This window comes from Neoarius graeffei, chromosome 19 (assembly GCF_027579695.1).
Source record: "Neoarius graeffei isolate fNeoGra1 chromosome 19, fNeoGra1.pri, whole genome shotgun sequence".
In the NCBI taxonomy this organism is placed as follows: Eukaryota; Metazoa; Chordata; class Actinopteri; order Siluriformes; family Ariidae; genus Neoarius; species Neoarius graeffei.
In genome coordinates this window covers 52196955-52220719 of record NC_083587.1, presented here as the reverse complement: position 1 = coordinate 52220719, position 23765 = coordinate 52196955, and the positions used below count along the sequence as shown (strand labels likewise).

Below are 23765 nucleotides of genomic sequence, written 5' to 3'. Positions count from 1 at the left end.
GGTCCCAAGAAGTATTGTTAATAAGTAAGAATTAAAATAAGTTAGCGCGGATCGTGGCGAATTTCTGTTCGGCTATTTTCGTGACCGCTCGGCGCGTGACGTCATTTAAGCCAAACAAACCGCTTGAGTCGAGTCCACCTCCGTTTACTTGCATTGCCGTTCGGCTTGAGTGCAGACGTGCGTTCAGGAATTTCCAAAGAAAAACCCCGTGCCTTATTGTTGTGCAGTGAACTGTAACAACGGGACCGGTTCAGGAAGAAGTTTTTACCTTTTTCCGAGAGAGGAGAAGAGGCGGAGAGAGTGGATTGGCTTTTTTCCGGAAGAGAAGAGGCGGAGCGAGTGGGTTGGCTTTTTCCGAAAAAGGAGAAGAGCGAGTGGGTTGTGCGTGTGAAGCCAGAGGGTTGTTTTTATCCGAAAGAGGAGACGAGGCGGAGAGAGTGGATTGTGCGCGTGAAACTAAATCAAGCAGTCAAAGAAGAAATGGAGCAGCAACGCTCAAGCAAAAAGGAGAAGATTGGAGGTAAACATTTTTACTTTTGCTTGCAATTGACAAGTCAAGAATCTTGAGGGATCCTGTACAATCATTATGGAAATGAGACAAAGGGATATTTCCTCGCTTAGAGTCGGCTATAAATAGTATAATGCCGCGGATGGCAGGCTAATGTGGCCTACCGGCGCACTGTCAAGTAATCGTTCCCTATATCCACTCGGGAGGGCGGTTTAATTATTCTCCAAAAGGGCTCTTATTTAGTATTACAACGAAAGTAGGAATTTATCATAATTACCAGGATAAATCGTTTGGGCGCGAGTCTTGTTGAGGTCCGGGGTCACCGCGATCAGAGTCAGCCGAGTTGCTGTCCGATTCCGAGGCCGCACGGTCAAACCAGTGAGCCACATTCACCGACTGCTTCGCAACGGCCATAGGTTCAGACATATATGGTTTCACCTCTCGATATTCAATTTGGAGAGTTCCTACTTCAAAATCGCTATCAGACATTTTACACAACCTCACATGACCAATGTCCGTACATGTGTGCTCGGTTCGCAAGTAAACACAGGGCTGCTCCCGGTCTGTTTGGCTTAAATGACGTCACGACGACGGTCCCCTGGCGGTGAAAGCGCGCATAAGTGAGATGTAAACAAACCTTCGGAAATTGGGCAAAACAGTATATTTTAACAGTTTTATTCAATTTTAGGGTGCAAATTAGACACTAGGAAGATTGAATTCGCTTTTTGGGTCGTTCTTCTTGACTAGGGTGACCAGATTTCCCGAGTCTACTGTAAAACCGGGACACTTTGCGCGTGACCGTGATACTCGTGCACGCACACGTGTTTTGATGTAAACATGCGCCGGCTCAAACCATGGCTCAGACAGGTGCTTTTATCATTTTGTAGAAGCTCACTTTCATCAACATTTCAGAGAATAATCAAGTATTTTCTTATCATCTACATGTACTTCTATCACAATTCAGATAAAGTAAGAAAATCAGACAACAGAATGTGATGATAGGGAATAGGCCAATAGCCTAAATTTCAACTGATTTATTTCACCTTTGTGAAAACGCCAAGAAAATGCATTGCTTGCATATTAACATCAACATTTTATGCGATAAACTTTTTTTTTTTTAAACAATAGGCTATGCATTGTAACAGGAATGAGCGCATGAGCCTAATCGTTGTCACCTCCGAACCTTTACCCAAAATGCCTCTGTTTAATCTTAACCAGTGTCGGCTATTAATTAGTTTTAAAACGTGAACCCTGAGTTGACAACAGCATCAAACAAGTCAAGACAATCTGTGATACAGATTAAAGACAAAAAATGTTTCAGAAACACAGCCACCCAACCCACCCACCCTAAAGAAGATGCCATTTTATTGCATATAGTTACATGATGAGTGAATTTGCTCCAGTAGTGCTTTATTGCCCGAGAGCCTGCTGTGAAACTGCGAGCAAGCATCGTCAAAATTGGCCCGGGTAATGAGCAAGGCTTTGAGAGTAGGTACGGTACAGTCATGCGATTCCTCTCGTCAGTCCAGGTGTTGCTCATGAGTGAAAATATTCGCTCAACTGGAGCATTGGTGCCAGGTAGGCACCTGGCAAAGCTGGCTGACATTGCTGTAAGGAATCTCCCTACTCTTGAAGTGCGCGAACATCTCCGCCCAGCGCTCATTCGTTCGGCATTGTCACGTAGTAGTTGACAGCCGCTAGCGAGAAAACCATTCTAACGCGGCCTCTATATTACAACATTGTACAAATAGATACATTGTAAGGTTGACTGCACACACACGCACACTGATGCTGAATTGCTAGAAGCTTTATTGACATCTCGTTGGCTATATATGATCACTGTAACCGGGACAGTTTGTTAGTGTTTGGTGTAAACCGGGACATTTTGGTGTCCCGATGGACCTTTGTCGGGACTGGGGACATGCAACTCAAAATCGGGACTGTCCCGGTCAAACCGGGATGTCTGGTCATGTTATTCTAGACAATAAAGTTGATATTCTACGTTTCACCTCCGACCGTCGCCTATGACCTTTAAGTGCACTATACCATATAGGGTGTAATAATTCTTACTATTGAGGTATTTCACCTGACGTCACAAGGTCACGTGACGCCCCGGTGTCCGCCATTTTGGACGGCAAGCTAGCTAATGTCAACATCATAGTACCTAGTATGTTGCTGTAGCAACGTTTACGTTCAGTCATTTGGATGACTGTTAAAACCTTTCAGTCTCAAGTTTTTCCTTTACTGCATTTACTAGTTTACTGAGCCAGCCAGCGCCCCGGAGCGCTAGCTAGCGCCGGCCAGCCCCGGAGCGCTAGCTAGCGCCGGCCAGCCCCGGAGCGCTAGCTAGCGCCGGCCAGCCCCGGAGCGCTAGCTAGCGCCGGCCAGCCCCGGAGCGCTAGATAGCCCCGGCCAGCCCTGGAGCGCTAGCTAGCCCCGGAGCGCTAGCTAGCCCCGGCCAGCCCCGGAGCGTGCTCAGTAAACTAGTAAATACAGTAAAGGAAAAACTTATAACGGGCCATGTCTCAACAGACTAAGAAGTTATTTCAATGACATTTAATAACATTTTGTTTATCCTGAGGACCGAAAGTAAATGAAAATGTGAACAAATCTTAGCTGTCAGTGAACAGTCCTGGTGGAAGCAGGTAAACGTCGTTCTCTAAGCCTGCTAACCTCAATTTTTGCAAATACCTCTCCCTCTCCTCTACTCGCCCTGTAAATGCCCTACGTCGCTGGATAGTGAAGGTGTTTTCTGCATCTCGCTCCTTTTTCTTTTATGTTTTTCGTTTGTCGCCTTCCTCGCATTCAAACTGATTCGAGCCGTGACGTCCAAAATGGCAGCATCACATGACTTAGTCACGTGAGTGAAATACCTCAATACATTCAGACAGCACTACAAAATGGCGAACTCACTATATAGTCCACTGTATAATTAGCCTGGCAAGCCAGACTAAATGTGAATATTTAGTCTGGCCTCGATCCGTAGACATTTCCGAAGCGGGTAGGAGGAACAAACCGCTGTCTTTCAAACTGTCTCTGTGCGTATAGGCCAACGCTCTGACCAATCAGCGCAACAGAAAGCAGTGGGGGAGACCTTGAAATAAATAATTTTTCAAAATGCGTATTAATTAATAAACAGGTTCTAGATATTAAGAAGTTTGGAGATAATGACCACAAGTTTGGAGTCTGTACCACATACACATTTTTTTCCAAGTGTTTTTCAAGGGTTTGCTTAAACTGTTTTTGAGAGTTTTTATTTAGTGGTGTTTGGTGAAATAATTTCCCTTAAATTTAAAATAACGGGAAAATAAGAAACAATCAAAAAGTAATGTTTCAAAGCTGTTTATTAATTCTTCGTACTGCACAAACTAGCCCCATCCTTTTGGCTACGAGCGGAGCCAGCTGGTAGATCAGACTTTTGCCATAGCCGGTCGGCAAAACAGCGAAAACGTCCTTCTTGAAAAGGAATGAGCGGAGAGCCTCTTCCTGCTCATGTTTCAACGAAAACTCCAAGTCTAATTCTTCTAAAACTGATTCCAAAGCAGAGTCAAACAAGCGCTGTTCACTAGCCGTAGCCATCTTTCCTGCTGTGCTTTCTCCAGCGTCGCGCAGCTTTGTCGTCACTCCTGCAAAAGCCCGCCCAAAGAATCCAAACAAAAACCTTGCGTTGTGATTGGCGGGCACGATTTGATGCCCGGGGTGTTTTTGTTTATATAGTGCGAGGCTAGACCCACTCGCTAGGCAAAAATATTTTTGGCCGCTAGGCGGTTGGGTCTAGTTTACTAGGCTACTGTATAATATATAATAATGAGATATTTCACAGTCATATGTAGAAGGGTGTAGTTTGAGCCTAAGTATTCCAGCTGTGGACTCAGATTTTACCGACAAATTTCTGACCTTTGCTGTTGTGCTGAGGTGAAAATTTGTGTGTGTGTGTGTGTGTGTGTGTGTGTGTGTGTGTGAGAGTGAGAGAGAGAGAAAAGCGTTAAAAATATCTACACCTGTATGACCTTTTTTACTTCCCTGTATATCTGAGGCTTAATGATCTCTCTCTCTCTTTCTTTGTGTTATCTAGTGGGATGTTTTTCGATGGAAATCACACGTATCTGATCGAACCGGTTGAAGAGGGCAAGGAGGATGTAAGTAAAGGTCCAATTTCTCTCTCACACCTGCACACACACACTTCCAGGTTCTCTGATTGCCTCAGAGACTTGTGTGATTTGAGCCACTAAATTAAATGTTAACCTATTGTTATTGCAATTTATTATACATGCTATATTTTTATAAGTTTAAAAAAAAAAAAACGTTTAGGCTAGATTTACCTCCGACAGAAACATCCTGGCCCAGCGTGTTGTATCTTAGTCCGAATCAATAATGAAATGTCAGCCTTTTGTTCCACGTCAGCAGAGCTAGTACTGTTAGCCACTAGTGCTAGCTAGGCTAATGCAAGAAAATATAAATTAAGTAAGGAACCTGAGGTAATGGCGGCACGGTGGTGTAGTGGTTAGCGCTGTCGCCTCACAGTAAGAAGGTCCTGGGTTCGAGCCCCGTGGCCGGCGAGGGCCTTTCTGTGTAGAGTTTGCATGTTCTCCCCGTGTCCGCGTGGGTTTCCTCCGGGTGCTCCGGTTTCCCCCACAGTCCAAAGACATGCAGGTTAGGTTAACTGGTGACTCTAAATTGACCGTAGGTGTGAATGTGAGTGTGAATGGTTGTCTGTGTCTATGTGCAGCCCTGTGATGACCTGGCGACTTGTCCAGGGTGTACCGCGCCTTTCACCCGTAGTCAGCTGGGATAGGCTCCAGCTTGCCTGCGACCCTATAAAAGGATGAAGTGGCTAGAGATAATGAGACCTGAGGTAATTTTTGTTATTTTTTAGCTGTAACTGGAGTTTGAGTAATAGACATGGCCTTCCATTTCTGAACAATCATGAATTTGGATATGCAATTCATTCAAAGACAGACAGGAGTCATTTGAATTAGCATGTTAGCCTGTTATCTAATTATAATAGCAGTGAAGAAGAAACCTTTGTCACATGCACACTTCAAGCACAGTGAAATTCATCCTCTGCATTTAACCCATCTGAAGCAGTGAACACATGCACACACAGCAGTGAGCAGCCACACTAGAGTGCCCGGGGAGCAGTCAGGGGTTAGGTGCCTCGCCCAAGGCCGCTCCACATTAACCTAACTGCATGTCTTTGGACTGTGGGGGAAACCGGAGCACCCGGAGGAAACCCACGCGGACACGGGGAGAACATGCAAACTCCACACAGAAAGGCCCTCGCCGGCCGCTGGGCTCAAACCTGGAACCTTCTTGCTGTGAGGTGACAGCGCTAACCACTACACCACCGTGTGAATTGTGAATTATATGGTTCTTGTAGTGCAACGTGGTGATTATGGGCATCTCACAGATGTACACGTTTTTTTTTTGTTTTTTTTTTTTAAAGATATTTTTTTGGGCTTTTTGCACCTTTATTGGATAGGACAGTGTAGAGACAGGAAATGAGCGGGAGAGAGAGACAGGAAGGGATCGGGAAATGACCTCGGGCCGGAATCGAACCCGGGTCGCCCGCATTCATGGTATGGCGCCTTAACCACCTGAGCCACGACGCCCCCGCAGATGTACACGTTTAGGAAAAGGCAGCGAGAGAGAGAGGAAAAACATAAATGATTAGCATAATTAGCATAAAGTTAGTCTTCGTGTCCTGTTGTTACTGTGAAGAAGTGTACACACAATTCTCAAAGGATAAGTGTGTCCAACTTGTAATATACTCAGCAAAAATAAAAACTTGACACTCATTATTTTTCAAATAGTGTTTAGAAACTTTTCTTGAAAGAGTTCTTGTTGTGATTATGGTTAAATGCATTGTCAAGGGCATTACGTCACACATTCAATCTACTGGTCGGGCCTACGTAGCACGTGCGAGAGCACTGCACGCTAAAATCACGTTTCCACGTGACAAGTGACGTGACCTATTGATACACGTGCAATTGATCTCACGGTAGCAGAGTAGAGTGTTATCTCAGAAAAAAGGTTTATGGTTAATTATTCGTTAATTTGCAATGCCACGACTGTCAAACATTCAGCGTGAACGTGCCATTGGCATGCTGAATACGGGAACATCCGTCACTGACGTTGCGAGGGTTATGGGATGCAGTCGACAGACCATCCATAATCTCCAGACACGTCTCCATCAAACTGGCACCACAGGAACCACTGGAACCCTCCACAGAACTTGCAGGAGCTTGGTGCCATGTTGGTACAAATATGGCGGCGCATTCCCCAAGCTGTGTTCAGACGCATCATCCAATCCATGAGGAGACATTGTATCGCAGTTGTGAACACCCATGGAGGACACACCCGATATTGACATGATTTCATCAAGTTGTGACTCACAGTTTTTGATCATGGACATTGTCGTCGCATTTCCGGTGGAACCGATTCCATGACAAACATGATCTGTATGCTATAGCATCTTTAATGACAAGATAATTGAATACAGTCGTTATTTCAAACCTATTTTCCAAAATGTTCAAATTATTGACTTTGAAACGAGTGTAAAGTTTTTATTTTTGTTGAGTATATTAAAAGCTGACATATAAACTTCACAGCATATAGAACAGGGGTCACCAAACTTTTTTCTCTGGGGGCCACATTGTCGTTCCTGACTGTGATGGGGGGCCGGGGTCGGGTCAGCTATATCACATAGAATTGTATGACCCAGACAAATACTGTATGACCACCAGCAGGCCTCATTGTGTAGTAGAGATTACTAGCCTGGCACGGCCATCCCCACTACTATATCCATACTACTATATCCCCACTACTATATCCATACTACTATATCAACACTTGATTCCTGGCACATATTTGTTTATCTTTACTAGCGGTTTGCAAAAGTAGTAATCGAGTCTTCACACTTTGTTTTAATTTGAAATACCGCAGATATTCCATTTATTTATTTTCTAATAAAAATAATATCAAAGCTGTCAAGGTAAGAAACATCTGCCTAGTTGAGGTGATTGACACTGGCAAAGGTGAGTGGAAAATTATAAATTGTAGGTAGGCCTGTTGATATTATTAATAATATAAATAATAATTGTATGCAGCACTTAATAAAGGTCAAATAAATAGGCCTATAAAATAAATACATTTTAAAAAAGTGAAATTATAATATGAGCAATAGATCAATAGATCACAGCAGTTGTGCTGTGTCCTGCACGTCATTGCTCTCATCCATGGCCAAAGCAAAAAACTCAAATTCTGACGTGCTCTCATTCAGCTGGTCATACACGTTGTCCCCCAAATCTTCGGTTCGCCTGGTCATAGTAGGTGCGGAGAGACTCACCGCGTTGAGCGCATCCTTCTTGTCGGGACACACCTCCTCGGCCACAGCAAGCATGCATACTTTAACAAAGTCCCCATCAGTAAACGGCTTTCCATGGGTAGCTAGTAGGTGAGCTACCTTATAGCTAGCTCGGACAGCAGCCTGGTTGATCTGGGTTTGGCGAAGGAATACATTCTGTTGTGCAGCCAGTCCGCATTTCATCCTCCGAATCCTGTCTTCTCTTGTTTGCCCTCGCAAACTAGCATACTCTTTGTGGCGGGTTTCGTAGTGACGACGCAGATTATATTCTTTGAAAACCAGCACACTTTCTTTACATACAAGATAAACTGCACGGTCCTTACACTGAACGAAAAAATAATCGGTGGCCCACTGTTCTTTAAAAACTCTGCACTCTCTGTCAGCTTTTCGCTGACCGCTAGCCATTTTGCTGTCCTGAACACTGACAGTTCTCTGCGCGTGCGCTGCCCGTCACTACTTGATCGCGAGCATATGATGAAAATTCGGAAAATATGAATAGTTCATTTTATAACTAAATATCAATTTTAATTGATAAAATCAACAAAATACAAGATGCAGACATGTTATTATTTGCCAAAAAGCAATTAAAAAAAATAGGCCATGACCACTTTTGGGGATTGCCTCATAGGGCCGGTTCAAGTGGTGGGGGGCAGAGGGGCTGGGGGGCCGGTCAAAGGGGGGTGGCGGGCTGGATCTGGCCCGCGGGCCGTAGTTTGGTGACCCCTGATATAGAAGGTGACTGTATCTTGATATTTGGTTTCAAACTGACTTTATTTAACAGACTACATTTTCCAGTAATGATGTGGTGGCATTGCTAATGTTTTAAATCATATAACGTTTAGCTTAGTTAAACTAGTAAAGTTATTTATTTCCATTGTGCAAAATAGTAAAGAAAGGAAAAAAAAAGTGACCTTTTTTTGTCAGCTATGACTAATATATAGATTGAGGCACTGCCTAAAAGAGGAGCTCCCATCTGTTTCTGGGTTGTAGAATTTTCTTATATCGTAGCCAGCCTCTTTTGTTTTATTTCTTTACCGTTATATCGACTTTTATCCAAAAAGTAGAATGAAGAAGAATGAGTCGGATTTTTTAATTGAGAATCGGCAAAAAAATTCAAAGTAAAAATTCAGGCACGACGTGCGTTGTGCATGGAGATTTTCCCACCATGACTGGGTTGCCTGTGATGGCAGGCACACGAGTACGCGACAACAGCGACAAGTTACTCACTACTATACTGTCCTGACTACTGCTCTGCTTCACACTTTACTACTCACTGGGTTTCCTGTGGTGGCAGGCACGCACAGGACTGAAACCATCAGAAAACAACTCGATGGATTTCTTTATGTATCCACACTCTAGGCCTATGGGGTGCCGCGCACATGAGCCAAAGGCCTGCACAGGAGCTCATCATCTCATCTCATTATCTCTAGCCGCTTTATGCTATTCTACAGGGTCGCAGGCAAGCTGGAGCCTATCCCAGCTGACTACGGGCGAAAGGGGGGGTACACCCTGGACAAGTCGCCAGGTCATCACAGGGCTGACACAGACACAGACAACCATTCACACTCACATTCACACCTACGGTCAATTTAGAGTCACCAGTTAACCTAACCTGCATGTCTTTGGACTGTGGGGGAAACCGGAGCACCCGGAGGAAACCTACGCGGACACTCCGAGGGTCTAATTCGTGCCGTGACGGCACTTTTTTCCCATTAGTTCCATATCATGCGAATTCCCTTTACTGTCTATCTGCGCATCTCAGAATGACACAGGACAATGGGCGAACTAGATTTTTTTTTTTCCCCAGCCACGGTACGCCGGAAATCCGGCGCGGCGCCGGAACGCTTTCACCCCTGGAACATGCAAACTCCGCACAGAAAGGCCATCGCCGGCCACGGGGCTCGAACCCGGACCTTCTTCCCGTGAGGCGACAGTGCTAACCACTACACCGCCGTGCCGCCCTTGCACAGGAGCTCCGCTAATAAAATTTCTAATAAAGCGATAAGGCATGACAGAGTGTGCATTACATTGAATTTATCACAACTTAAGCATGACATGAAGCTCAGAACAGCAACAAACTTAACAGCTCAGCCAAACAGATTTTTAGAACTGAAACGGTTTTATAATAAAACTTTTATCCCCATCAGGTTTTTTTCAAGAGGTTAGAGTTCCTTTACCCTTCATGTTCATTTCTGCTACATAGCAATGACCCACTGACCCAGCCATCCTTTTTTATTTCACATACAATTTTAAAGTGTATCTTAAAATGCCCAATATGTTGTATTTTAATTATGAGCAGTACGCTTGGCAAGTGTGAATGTAAATAAGAGAAGGTGTCTTAATAATTATAGTTCAACTGTACCTTGTATCTCTCAGGTATGAAAAAAAATTACCAAGACACATACCTGTTATTTACCAGCTGGGAGGTCCGTATCGTGAAATACCGTGACCGACGTCTTGAAAGTACTGAGTGAGGCCCTCTGGGCCGAGATCGCGGTATTTCACCACACGTACCGACCTTAAGCTGGTAAATAATATATTTATTTTTTTCTTTACCAAATTCTAACAGAAAACGAGAACGTCCGAAAGGGAAAACCGAGCCGAGCCGCCATTTTGAATCCTCATTCACGGCTGTAATGCAAATTGCTTCCTCCTCGGTATACAAGTGCACTTCCATGGCAGGAAAAAAAACCCTACATTTTGCCGCCTATGTAGTCCCCTATTTATACAAATAGGAGTCATTCAGGATTCAGCCATGTTTTTGCTTGGCGTTAGCAACAGTTACAGGTTTTTAGCTTTCTCCTGAAATGTTTTCTTTTATTTCTTCTTCCTCAGGGTAGTAAAACTCGCTTTCGCTGTGAACACTGTCGTTATCGCTATCCATGCTGTAAAATTAATGCTATTCTCCTGAGAAATGCGAAAATAAATGTTGACAAAAATTGCTACGATTGTTGTTGTTGTGAACGAGTCTACACATCCTACACCAGAGGTCCGTATCGTAGGATACGGACCTGCTCACCAGCCAATCAGAACGCAGGATTTGATGGAAACTGGACCGCGAAAATAAAGAGGATATTACATGGTTACGCGAAGATCTGAAGTTTATCTTCGAGTGGTGAGCATATTCACGACTGAACAAATCGAACGAGTGAAAATATTTTAAACACAAGAAGATAAACTTCATATCTTTGCGCCACCATGTAATGTTCTTTATATGGACACATCCACCAAAAAAAAAGTAAGTTAATCAAAAGAAGTTTAATTCTGAACCGGTTCGCCATTGACAACGCGCGTCTAGTCAGTGGGAAAACACCGGGAGTGACGTCATCAGAGTGATCTTTCGGGAATTATCATCCATACAGGACACTTTTTCGATGGAATAAAAACACGTATTCTATTCCCTTCTAGTGGGTTTCATTCATTTGGTTTGATAGCATGCAATATTGTTAGCATATCGCTTATCCTACATGTATTACGTCACTCTACTCAATGGAGAATGAGCGTTGAATATGGTTTACGATATTGCATGGTTGTCAAGACAACATGACGTCACACGTCCAAGACGTAAAACTTCTTCGTGAGCGAGCAAGCAACTGTGACAATTTGTACACAAACATGGCCACCAGGTTTGCTTCGTTAAATACGGAAGATTTTGAGAGAATTTTGAAAGCGAAAGATGCGTTGAACACCCGACAGGAGTGTGTATGTATAATAATTGGCTGGCTTTTTTCATGGTCCATCGGAAATATTCCATTCAGCTTGCATGATATTGAACTCGTCCTCAACTTGTTCAATATCATGCTAACTCAATGGAATATATCTGATATATCACTCAATGCCAGCCAATATTACAACCCCGATTCCAAAAAAGTTGGGACAAAGTACACATTGTAAATAAAAACGGAATGCAGTGATGTGGAAGTTTCAAAATTCCATATTTTATTCAGAATAGAACATAGATGACATGTCAAATGTTTAAACTGAGAAAATGTATCATTTAAAGAGAAAAATTAGGTGATTTTAAATTTCATGACAACAACACATCTCAAAAAAGTTGGGACAAGGCCATGTTTACCACTGTGAGACATCCCCTTTTCTCTTTACAACAGTCTGTAAACGTCTGGGGACTGAGGAGACAAGTTGCTCAAGTTTAGGGATAGGAATGTTAACCCATTCTTGTCTAATGTAGGATTCTAGTTGCTCAACTGTCTTAGGTCTTTTTTGTCGTATCTTCCGTTTTATGATGTGCCAAATGTTTTCTATGGGTGAAAGATCTGGACTGCAGGCTGGCCAGTTCAGTACCCGGACCCTTCTTCTACGCAGCCATGATGCTGTATAATTGATGCAGTATGTGGTTTGGCATTGTCATGTTGGAAAATGCAAGGTCTTCCCTGAAAGAGACGTCGTCTGGATGGGAGCATATGTTGCTCTGGAACCTGGATATACCTTTCAGCATTGATGGTGTCTTTCCAGATGTGTAAGCTGCCCATGCCACACGCACTAATGCAACCCCATACCATCAGAGATGCAGGCTTCTGAACTGAGCACTGATAACAACTTGGGTCGTCCTTCTCCTCTTTAGTCCGAATGACACGGCGTCCCTGATTTCCATAAAGAGCTTCACATTTTGATTCGTCTGACCACAGAACAGTTTTCCACTTTGCCACAGTCCATTTTAAATGAGCCTTGGCCCAGAGAAGACGTCTGCGCTTCTGGATCATGTTTAGATACGGCTTCTTCTTTGAACTATAGAGTTTTAGCTGGCAACGGCGGATGGCACAGTGAATTGTGTTCACAGATAATGTTCTCTGGAAATATTCCTGAGCCCATTTTGTGATTTCCAATACAGAAGCATGCCTGTATGTGATGCAGTGCCGTCTAAGGGCCCGAAGATCACGGGCACCCAGTATGGTTTTCCAGCCTTGACCCTTACGCACAGAGATTCTTCCAGATTCTCTGAATCTTTTGATGATATTATGCACTGTAGATGATATGTTCAAACTCTTTGCAATTTTACACTGTCGAACTCCTTTCTGATATTGCTCCACTATTTGTCGGCGCAGAATTAGGGGGATTGGTGATCCTCTTCCCATCTTTACTTCTGAGAGCCGCTGCCACTCCAAGATGCTCTTTTTATACCCAGTCATGTTAATGACCTATTGCCAATTGACCTAATGAGTTGCAATTTGGTCCTCCAGCTGTTCCTTTTTTGTACCTTTAACTTTTCCAGCCTCTTATTGCCCCTGTCCCAACTTTTTTGAGATGTGTTGCTGTCATGAAATTTCAAATGAGCCAATATTTGGCATGAAATTTCAAAATGTCTCACTTTCGACATTTGATATGTTGTCTATGTTCTATTGTGAATACAATATCAGTTTTTGAGATTTGTAAATTGCATTCCGTTTTTATTTACAATTTGTACTTTGTCCCAACTTTTTTGGAATCGGGGTTGTATTTAAATATAATTTATAATGTCGTATGTTGATTACAGAAATTAAGATTTGAATTAACAACGGAAAAAAGAGACTTTGCTCCATTTTTAGTAAAAATATAAAACAAACAAACAAAAAAACATTAACATTAATGGTTAAGTAGAAGGCATCTCTTGGAGCTGCAGTGCTACAGGATTGAACAGCCATGCATTATTCATCTTGGACAAGAAATGTAGTGATGATGGAGAAACAGAACGGGGGGGATGATGGAGATGCAAACAGAAGCCTCCCCAGGTCCATACTTGACACTAGGAAGTTTTTTGTTTTTAAATACGAGTGATTAATGCTTCAGCTACACTTCTTCCTAACAGATTTCTGTACCAGCTTTATCAGTATAAAACAGCTTTTTTGGATTAGAAAACAAGCTTGGTTCTGTTCCCTTGGTCTGGCTCTCCTTGGCATTTTCAAACACACACACAGAGCCAGGTTGGCGTGGCCTTTGCTTTCATGGTGTCAGTGGAAGAGTGTATCATGGGAATTTCAAGGACCTTTTTATCCAAACTTTGAATTTGTGTCCATGAAATAATAATATACTTGGACTGCATGGAGAATTTAGAAATTCTGATAAAAAGCACCTAAGTATAACATATTACATGACTGATTAAATGGAAAGGGCAATTCCATGTAAATGTCAACCTCACCATGCAAAAATAAAGCAACATGTAATACATCAAAACCACTCCCAGAGATCTCACCTAGGCCTGTATTTTACAGATGTGAATAAGTTGAACCAATTTGTAACCAACCTAATATGTCACTGTAAGTCTTTTTCTTAATGTAAACCCCAAGCTAAAATCAACTTTGATCATGTACAATTCTATATTATTGCCACAAGCCACAGAAATGTATGCTTAAATCCACAAAACAGCAAAACAATAGCCATCCTAAATATTATTTAAGAACTTTGATAGTTTTAGCTGATATTTAGAGAGTTTTTCAAAGGGTTATCGTGGTTAAATTGCTGATTTTCTAAACATATGCCATGTCTATTTCAGACGCGTCACATCCATAACGGAATTTCGTCACATCCATAACGCTGACTTTTCCTTCCAAAACTCTGCATGAAGTACAAAATATTTTAAACAAAGATTTTTTTAATATTCACCTTGGACCCCTTTATCAAATGGATATCTCCATTTCGACATTAGGTTTACAATTTCACAGAGTTTGATAAAAATGTACAGTCACCCAAGAAAAGTGATACTTTTTCTGTCACATCCATAACGCATCTTTTATTGGCGTTTTCTGGCATGCCCTAGATGTACTATGGGAATTGTTCTTGTTCTATCACTTCTCCAGTATGGTACAGCCTTAAAATATGCAACACCTGTTTAAATACTGGGAGACAATAAAACATGCACTGGGTCATTTGTTGCCATTTTGAGTTCAAGTGTCACGTCCATAACGCTGGAATTGCTCGAAACAAGACAGTCAATGAAGGCGTAGCTCACTCCAGCCCCGTCTAGTCCAGAAAGAACGATCTAAAAATGGGCCACCTTGTGCAATAATTGTTGTAAGCTTTATACACTGTATACAAGCTATATATAAAAGCGATATCCACCCTAGGAATACTGACCTATTTGCCAGAAAGAATCCAAAACGGCGAGGAATTGACCAAGAAGCAGCGATTTTTTTTGTTGTTGTTGTTGTTGATGAACTGCTCATCAAGGCTTAATTAGTCCATAACTTCATTAATAATTGTGATGAAGCAAATCTGGGTAGAAGTTAAATGCACCCTAGGTACCCGTACCTTCATGCCAGAAAGAATCAAAATCGGTGAAGAATCGAGGGAAAAGAAGCGATGTGTGTGGAAACTGCTTGTTATGGCCCTTTTCCACTACCCTTTTTCAGCTCACTTCAGCTCGCTTCAGCTCACTTCAGCCCGACACGGCTTGCGTTTCGACTACCAAAAACCAGCACGACTCAGCTCGTTTCAGCCCTGCTTAGCCCCTAAAACTCGCACCGTTTTGGGGTAGGGCTGAAGCGAGCCAAACCGTGCTGACTGAGGCTGGGGGCGTGAGCAGACACTCCCCTGTGCACTGATTGGTGAGGAGGAGTGTCCTCACATGCCCACACACGCCCCGCGAGCGCGCTGGGATCTGTAAACACCGCAAACCCGGAAGAAGAAGAATTACGAATTACGAGAATTTCTGAAGCCTTATGCGCCTCGCCTCATCTATACGCTCTTGCCAGTATCTGTTGGCGTTGTCAAGCCACAGCACCAAGACCAGCAACACTAACGACTCCATGTCCTCCATGTTTATTGTTTACTATTCGGGTCGTGAGACTACCGCTGAAAAGATCACTGAATCAGTGACATACAGAGCATCGTGGACGAGTTCGCGGAGCGCAAGGCTCGTCGTATGCCCTTCAAATAATGCGCGCAGTAGGCTATTGATGTTTTATTATGAGCCATGTACAGTATGTCGCCGAATGTTTTTTTGTTTCTGAGTTACATGCTCGTTTGAAGGACTTAATGTACAAAATAACATAGTTGCACCCCGTAGTGTTGAAATTGGTAAACACAGTGCATTCAGTGAGGTTTGCACCGCCCTCCTTTTATTTCTGACTCTTCCTGTCACTGCTGCAACCTCTGAGCGCTCATTCGTATGCCCTTCAAATAATGTGCGCAGTATAGGCTATTGATGTTTTATTATGAGCCATGTACAGTATCCTAATGTTTTTTGTTTCTGAGTTACATGTTCGTTTGAAGGACTTGATGTACTAAATAACATAGTTGCACCCGGTAGTGTTGAAATTGGTAAACACCGCAGTTGCGGACATTTTGTAGCCTAAAATGATGTTATGATAAGCTTTAATAAAGGGTCCGGTCATTTGCCCCGCCCCCGGCCCGGCTCTGACTTGTTCCGCCACGGTCACTGATGTCACTGTTTGCGCTGCTTAACGACATCACGTGACGTCCACCCACTTTCGCTAACTCCACCCAATGTGTCCACCCACTTCCAGCCAGCACGGTTCAGCGCGGTTGTAGTCGAAATGCAACTCCAACAGCCCCGCTCAGCCCGACTCGGCACGGCACGGCTCAGCCGCGTTTGTAGTGGAAAAGCGGCATTAGAGCTTAATTACTCCATATCTTCATTATTAATTGCAATTATGCTAATTTGGGTAGAAGCTATATGCACCCCAGGCAGACCTACCTTCCTGCCAAAAAGAATAAAAATCGGTGAAGAATTGAGAGAGAAGAAGCGATTTTCGTGCAATGTGGACGACGCCGGACGGACGATGGACAACACATGATGGCATAAACTCATCACCTGTTGGCTGGATGAGCTAATAATTGAGATCTAATCTCTCCTGGTTAGATCCTGAGATCTAATTCGTTTTGGCTATTGATTTGTTGATTTCACCTTCAATTTCTTTCATCATTTATCTTCAGTATGCACTTTAGCCAGCTCAGAGTGATGAAACCCACACAGAGAACATGTGAAGCTTGACACAGATAGTAACTTGAGCTCAGTTCGAGGGACCCTGGAGCTATAAGGCGGTAACCGTACCTGCTGGGCCGTTGGGCCAACAATTTCTAATCATGTTGGTGGATAATTAGATGCGCAAGTCCTTCTGTCCAGCTCCTAAAGACCTAACCAATAACATGATGAAGAAAATCCTGATTTGATCCTGTTCATAATTTTTGAGAAGGTTAACAATGAAAGGAAACCATTACTACAGTACTTCAGAGATGGAATACAGCATGCAAGTTAAAATAAACTAAAAGTTACAGATGGTGGGGCGTCGTGGCTCAGGTGGCTAAGGCGCCATACCATAAATCCGGGGACCCAGGTTCGATTCCGACCCCAGATCATTTCCCGATCCCTCCCCGTCTCTCTCTCCCACTCATTTCCTGTCCTGTCTCTACACTGTCCCATCCAATAAAGGTGAAAAAAGCCCAAAAAATATCTTTAAAAAAAAAAAAATTTACAAATGGTGAAATTGTACTTCCCAGAATTCCTCTTCTCTGAGCATTCCCTGAGGTTACAGAAGGTTTCCCTCTGTAGCTCACATCATCTTTGACTTGAAGCCTACAAAGGCTTGCTAGTTCAAACCCAGCACTCACTCAGAAGGATGTAATGATGTTCATGGTAACTTTCCTTCTTTTCCTAGTTCACGATTAAAGTCAGAAAAACCTGAAGAATCACGATACGTTATGTTAGCTCTCGTTTAGGCACAAGGATGGAGGAGTCAGAACGTTATTCACCACTCTTTTCGTAAGAACAACACTTCCATCCTGCTCTGAAGGAGGTCAGTAATATAAGCAGTCGTGTGGTGCTGGCACTGGCACACAGTCGTTCCCTGCGGGCTTCCTACCCCTAAAGATGACCCAGCTTCCTTTAGCTATTTCCTGTGTGGTTTTATTGTGACCATTAGCACTGACCCTGTCACCTCATGAATCCCCTCATGACAAGGTGATGCTGTGATGTGATTAGTTCAGACGCGACAATAATCCATAGAGACGAATCCAACCCAGTTGGCCATATGGCTCATGCATCTGTCATCCGCAGTGCTGCAGTGGAAACGTGGCCCTCTCTGGCCACCATACTGTGTCTCAGTGTGGGATGCTGCAGAGGCGGCCTGAAGCCAAAAGCGTCCTGTACCTGTTCTTAATGTGCAGCCAAAATAAATTCACATTCAAAATGTCTTCCATTTACTAGTTTGGACTCGTCTGTTTATATTATGTGGTGTTTAGACACATTCGGACTCGTCCGGTTTGTGTCACGTGGTGCTCGGACTCGTCCGGTTTACTGTATGGCACGTGGTGTTTGGAGTAGGTTATACTTGTTTGTTTATAATAGTAAGGCTTATATTCTGGCCTGTTTTGCACTTGATGCGTCTGGACTGTTTTTTTTTTTTTTTTTCTGTCCACAGTTCAAGACTTGATGCCACTGTTGATTTCTGCACAAAACACTATGTCCCCCTTATACCCCTTTTCCACCAAATCAGTTCCAGGGCTGGTTCGGGGCCAGTGCTGGTTCACAACTCGTTCAACTTGCGAGCCAGCTGAGAACCAGTTTGCTTTTCCACAGCTCACGGTGCTAAGGGAAGCCACGTCATTACGTCGCTGTATACGTCAGTTACATTGCTGCGTTTGCATAAACCTTGTCGCGAACATCGAAGAAACAACAACAACAACAATAATGGATGACTTCGCGTTTGTACAGCTGCTGCTTCTCGTCGCTTAAAAATGGCGACCTTTCGCGGTCTTGCTATTGTTGTTGGTCTTAACAACTCCGGTTCCAAACCCGGAAAACCCGGTTCCAAACTAAGCACTGGCCCCAAACCAGCCCTGGAACTGCTTTGGTGGAAAAGGGGCAATAGAGCATTGTCTCTAGAGAGAGCCAGGTAGAACATGCAGGACTAGCCATACACTTGTGTTCAAAATAATAGCAGTCCAACACGACTAACCAGATCAATCACTGTTTTTGGTGGAAATTATATTACTACATGGCAAATAATTTACCAGTAGGTGTAGTAGAGTCATAGAAAACCAACAGACTCAACATTCATGATATGCATGCTCCTGAGTCTGTGTAATCGAATAATTAAGTGAAAGGGACGTGTTCAAAATAATAGCAGTGTGGAGTTTAATTAGTGAGATCATTCATTCTGTGAAAAAACAGATGTCAGTCAGGTGGCCCTAATTTAAGGATGAAGCCAGCACATGTTGTACATCCATTTCTCTCTGAAAACCTGAGAAACATGGGTCGTTCCAGACATTGTTCAGAAGAACAGCGTGCTTTGATTAAAATGTTGATTGGAGAGGTAAAACGTATACTGTAAAGAAGTGCAGAAAATGATGGGCTGCTCAGCTAAAATGATCTCCAGTGCTTTAAAATGGACAGCAAAGCTAGAGAGATGTGGAAGAAAACGGAAGACTACCATTCGAATGGATCGAAGAATAGCCAGAATGGCAAAGACTCAGCCAATGATCAGCTCCAGGGTGATCAAAGACGGTCTGAAGTTACCTGTGAGTACTGTGACAATTAGAAGATGCCTGTGTGAAGCTAATCTGTCGGCAAGAAGCCCCCGCAAAGTTCCACTGTTAAAAAAAAAAAAAAAAGACGTGCTGAAGAGGATACAATTTGCCAAAGAACACATCGACTGGCCTAAAGAGAAATGGAGAAACATTTTGTGGACTGATGAAAGTAAGATTGTTCTTTTTGGGTCCAAGGGCCGCAGACAGTTTTTCAGACGACCCCCAGACACTGAATTCAAGCCACAGTACACTCTGAAGACAGTGAAGCATGGTGGTGCAAGCATCATGATATGGGGATGTTTCTCTTACTGTGGTGTTGGGCCCATTTATCGCATACCAGGGATCATGGATCAGTTTGCATATATCAAAATACTTGAGGTCGTCATGTTGCCTTATGCTGAAGAGGAAATGCCCTTGAAATGGGTGTTTCAACAAGACAACGACCCCAAACACACCAGTAAGCGAGCAGCATCAGGGTTCCAGACCAACAAAATGAAAGTTATGGAGTGGCCAGCCCAATCCCCGGACCTTAATCCGATAGAAAACTTGTGGGGTGACATCAAAAATGCTGTTTGAGGCAAAACCAAGAAATGCAGAGGAATTGTGGAATGTTGTCAAATCATCCTGGGCTGGAATACCTGTTCACAGGTGCCAGAAGTTCTCAGAAACCGTGCTTATACAACTAAATATTAGTTTAGTGATTCACAGGAATACTAAATCCTTAAGATTTTTCAGTTTATACAGTAAATATACTAAGTAACTTTAAAAACGCACAATGGAATTCAACACGATATCACTTTAGATCCATGCATATATTTGAAATTTATGATATTGTATGTAATGCACACACATCTTGAAACATCGATAAAGGACATTTATTGTCAAACTCAAGAACTAATTCACAATAAAAAAATTCAAAGTGACAGTTGGTCCATGTTCGGACCGTCATGCTGGAGATTCTGGGTCTGTGTCGTCCAGGGGTCTCAGCAGCAGTGACTGAGGGTGTCAGGAATCTGTCACGGAGGTGAGCTAGCCTGATGTGCTGATCCTGAACTGGCGTCGTGACTCGAGGCTGACCAGGGCGTGGACGATCCCTGGTGCTCCCTGTCTGTCTGTAACGCTGACTCAAACGGGAAATGGTCGAATGATGAACACCGAAGTGCCGGGCGACCTCTGTCTGTGTACTTCCGGCACGCAACATCCCGATGGCCTGTTCATGTTGATTTTGGCTTAGGCGTGGCATCTTCAATAATGACAAATTTCCCATCATTTCCCCCGGGTATTTATAGGCAAGATTGTGTGTGTACAGTGTATGCAAAATTTGTTTGAAAATTAAAGCCTGTCCATGTCATTGACTACCCGAGTCATATTGTACGTTATTGAGTACAACTCCCTTAAATTCTGATTTGAGCACAGATTTGGAACTTATTCGGGCGGAACGAAGTTATTTTTCCATTGTGATATATTTCTTTTCTTCTTGAGATAAACTCAGCACGAATTCAGCAAGTTTTATCAATGTGTGTTTTTAAAGTTACTTAGTGTATTTGGAGTTTGTAATGAAAAACGCAGACACTGCTATTTTTTTGAACAGCCCAAAATTCATTTTTCTTCATTTTCTGTAAAGTAATTAAAATATTGATACATTTTTCTTCATGTTTTGATGTAGAATATAATGTGCATTCGGTGGTGTAGTGGTTAGCGCTGTCGCCTCACAGCAAGAAGGTCCTGGGTTCGAGCCCCGGGGCCGGCGAGGGCCTTTCTGTGCGGAGTTTGCATGTTCTCCCCGTGTCTGCGTGGGTTTCCTCCGGGTGCTCCGGTTTCCCCCACAGTCCAAAGACATGCAGGTTAGGTTAACTGGTGACTCTAAATTGACCGTAGGTGTGAATGTGAATGGTTGTCTATGCGTCAGCCCTGTGATGACCTGGCGACTTGTCCAGGGTGTACCCCGCCTTTCGCCCGTAGTCAGCTGGGATAGGCTCCAGCTCGCCTGCGACCCTGTAGAAGGATAAAGCGGCTAGAAATAATGAGATGAGATGAGATAATGTGCATTGTTCCCAATGCATGGAAATAAAAACTATAAGGATTTTGAGCTTTACTCACATTTTTAAACACACTGCTATTATTTTGAGCACAACTGTACTTCCTCACTCACTCTCACATACACACTTTCTCTGTATCATTCATTCATACAAACACCAAATCAGAGCGCACATACCCATTTGCCTTTGTCTCCTCAGCGCCACACAGCTGAAGCACAGAGCCCCTGTGTGTGTCTGTGTGTTTTAGCTTTTATGCTTGGCTGAGGCACATTTACAGTATGGCCTCGACCTTTTCTTTTGTTTACTTGTTCCTTTTTCTACCCCCTTTTCTCCAATCTGTCTTTTTTGCTCGTTATGTCTCTCCGGCTATCTCATACAGTGTCATCAGTCAGAGCCAGGGGGATTTCGGGAAGCATGTGTGTGTCATTCGCCGAACTGCTTCTTATTCATGACCTGCTTCCCTAGAGAGAACAAGCTACGATACACACCCTCAATCACACACTACCCCCTCTTCACACGTACACATCCATTCACGCTTATCCCTCAAACCCTACCCCCCTCATCTCACACACACACACACCTTCTTTGTTTTCATACATGTACACACCCAATCTCATTTCTACACTAAACCATCTGAGAGACCATCTGCCTTCGAACCCTAATCCTTGACAGAATTCCCCTCTTGTGAGTGTGTGATGGAGGGGGAAGGGGTAGAAACCTGGCATGATGCCACTGAACGAGGGGGAAATTATGTGCTCTGGTCCATATTGTGTAGTTTTTATATATCAGCATTTCCCCAAAGTGAAGACGTGAACGGACGTCTGTCGTGCCTTTTACTTAGCAGTGACTAAACGGCTTTGTGTCACAGATGACACTTATAATTCTCATATATCCAGAACACGTTTATTCTCTTTTTTTTTTTTAAATGTTTTCATTTTTCACTCTACCTTTATATTTTGCATTCCATATGCACACACACACATATATACATACACACATATATATATATATATATATATATATATATATTAGTGCTGTCAAAAATGTCGCGTTATTAATGCGTTAACTTGACTCAATTTTCACGGCGATAATTTTTTTATCGCGAGATTAACGCTCTGTGACATGATGCCACGCCCCGCACAGCCAGAGTCCTCTACCCTCCCCCGAAGAGCCACGGTGCTTGGCTTAGGTTTCGTTTTCCCATCGGCGGCTCCAGCCCCACTTTGCAGTGGCTGTGACAAGACGTGTTATGCTCTGCAATAAAAAAAAAATAAAATAAAAAAAAAAAAAAAAAACATTGGTACAACCAGTGTTCGAACTATGCCGATATTTTCGGGGGGGGGTTGTCCCTTATTTTCCCTTGGGGTGTGCTTGCGCTTGTCTCAGAGCGCGGCTCTCCATCGCGCGCTCACTTCGGATATGCAAATGCTTCCCGTTACACACGATTGCTATGTCAATAAACATAATTTTGCCAATATTTTAGAGACCCCCCAACATTTCCCAAATCATGTTTTCAAGGGATCTCATGTCTGTTTCAGGGGCTCTCGGATCCCCCGAGTACCCCTGTAGTTCGAACGGTGGGTGAGCAAGCCCATTCACTTTTTTATGCTGATAAGAGAATTACAATGGTTTTTCATGTGACAAAAATGTGCGATTAAATTGCGATTAATCGTGAGTTAACTATGACAGTCGCGACATTAATCGCGATTAAATATTTTAATCGCTTGACAGCACTAATTATATATATATATATATATATATATATATATATATATATATATATATATATATATATATTTCTTTTTATTCTGGTAAGCGTAGTTTGGTCGGGCAGTTGCAAAATAAGAATTTCATTACCCAATAATAAACCGCTGTGTCTGTTATTGTGTATATGACAAATAAAAATCTTGAATCATGGTTTCAGATGTGTTAATATGAAAACAAATTAAAGCTAGAATATCTGTCATAGTTTCTGGTTTTCCGTGAGCTCTAGCGTCTCCAAGATGTAAGCTTGCCATCATGGGAGGAGACTGTACGAGAGGGGGACTCTTAAATAAGAGCTGTACGCTATTAGCTTTAATAACCTTCAGAAATGCGGACGGCGAGGTGGTGCCGTGCTGTCGCCTCACAGCAAGGCGGCTTGTTACTGTACTCTGACAGAATAAATCAACACCAAATTCGAGCTGTCAGTACATTCATACACATTTGATGGTTTAGGTTAATCAGTCCAACAACTTAATTATATCCATTAGAATACAATCGGGCCAAATTACTCAATTCTGATTGGTCAATCAAGGAGGGCTTTTTTTCTTAACACGGGGCTGTACTTCCGAAATGCTATTGGCTAGTTCGTTGCTTGGTTACGGTTACA

The 23765-nt window shown here is 43.0% G+C and overlaps 1 protein-coding gene across 2 annotated transcripts in view; it reads left to right on the top strand.

Moving 5' to 3' along the window:
* adam22 (ADAM metallopeptidase domain 22) overlaps nt 1–23765 on the top strand; it is a 308389-nt gene that overhangs the window by 143273 nt on the left and 141351 nt on the right. For both annotated transcript variants that reach the window (XM_060900250.1, XM_060900249.1), the window contains exon 6: nt 4584–4647. In XM_060900250.1, coding sequence (XP_060756233.1) covers nt 4584–4647 — 64 coding nt within the window. The remainder of the gene's footprint in view (nt 1–4583; nt 4648–23765) is intronic.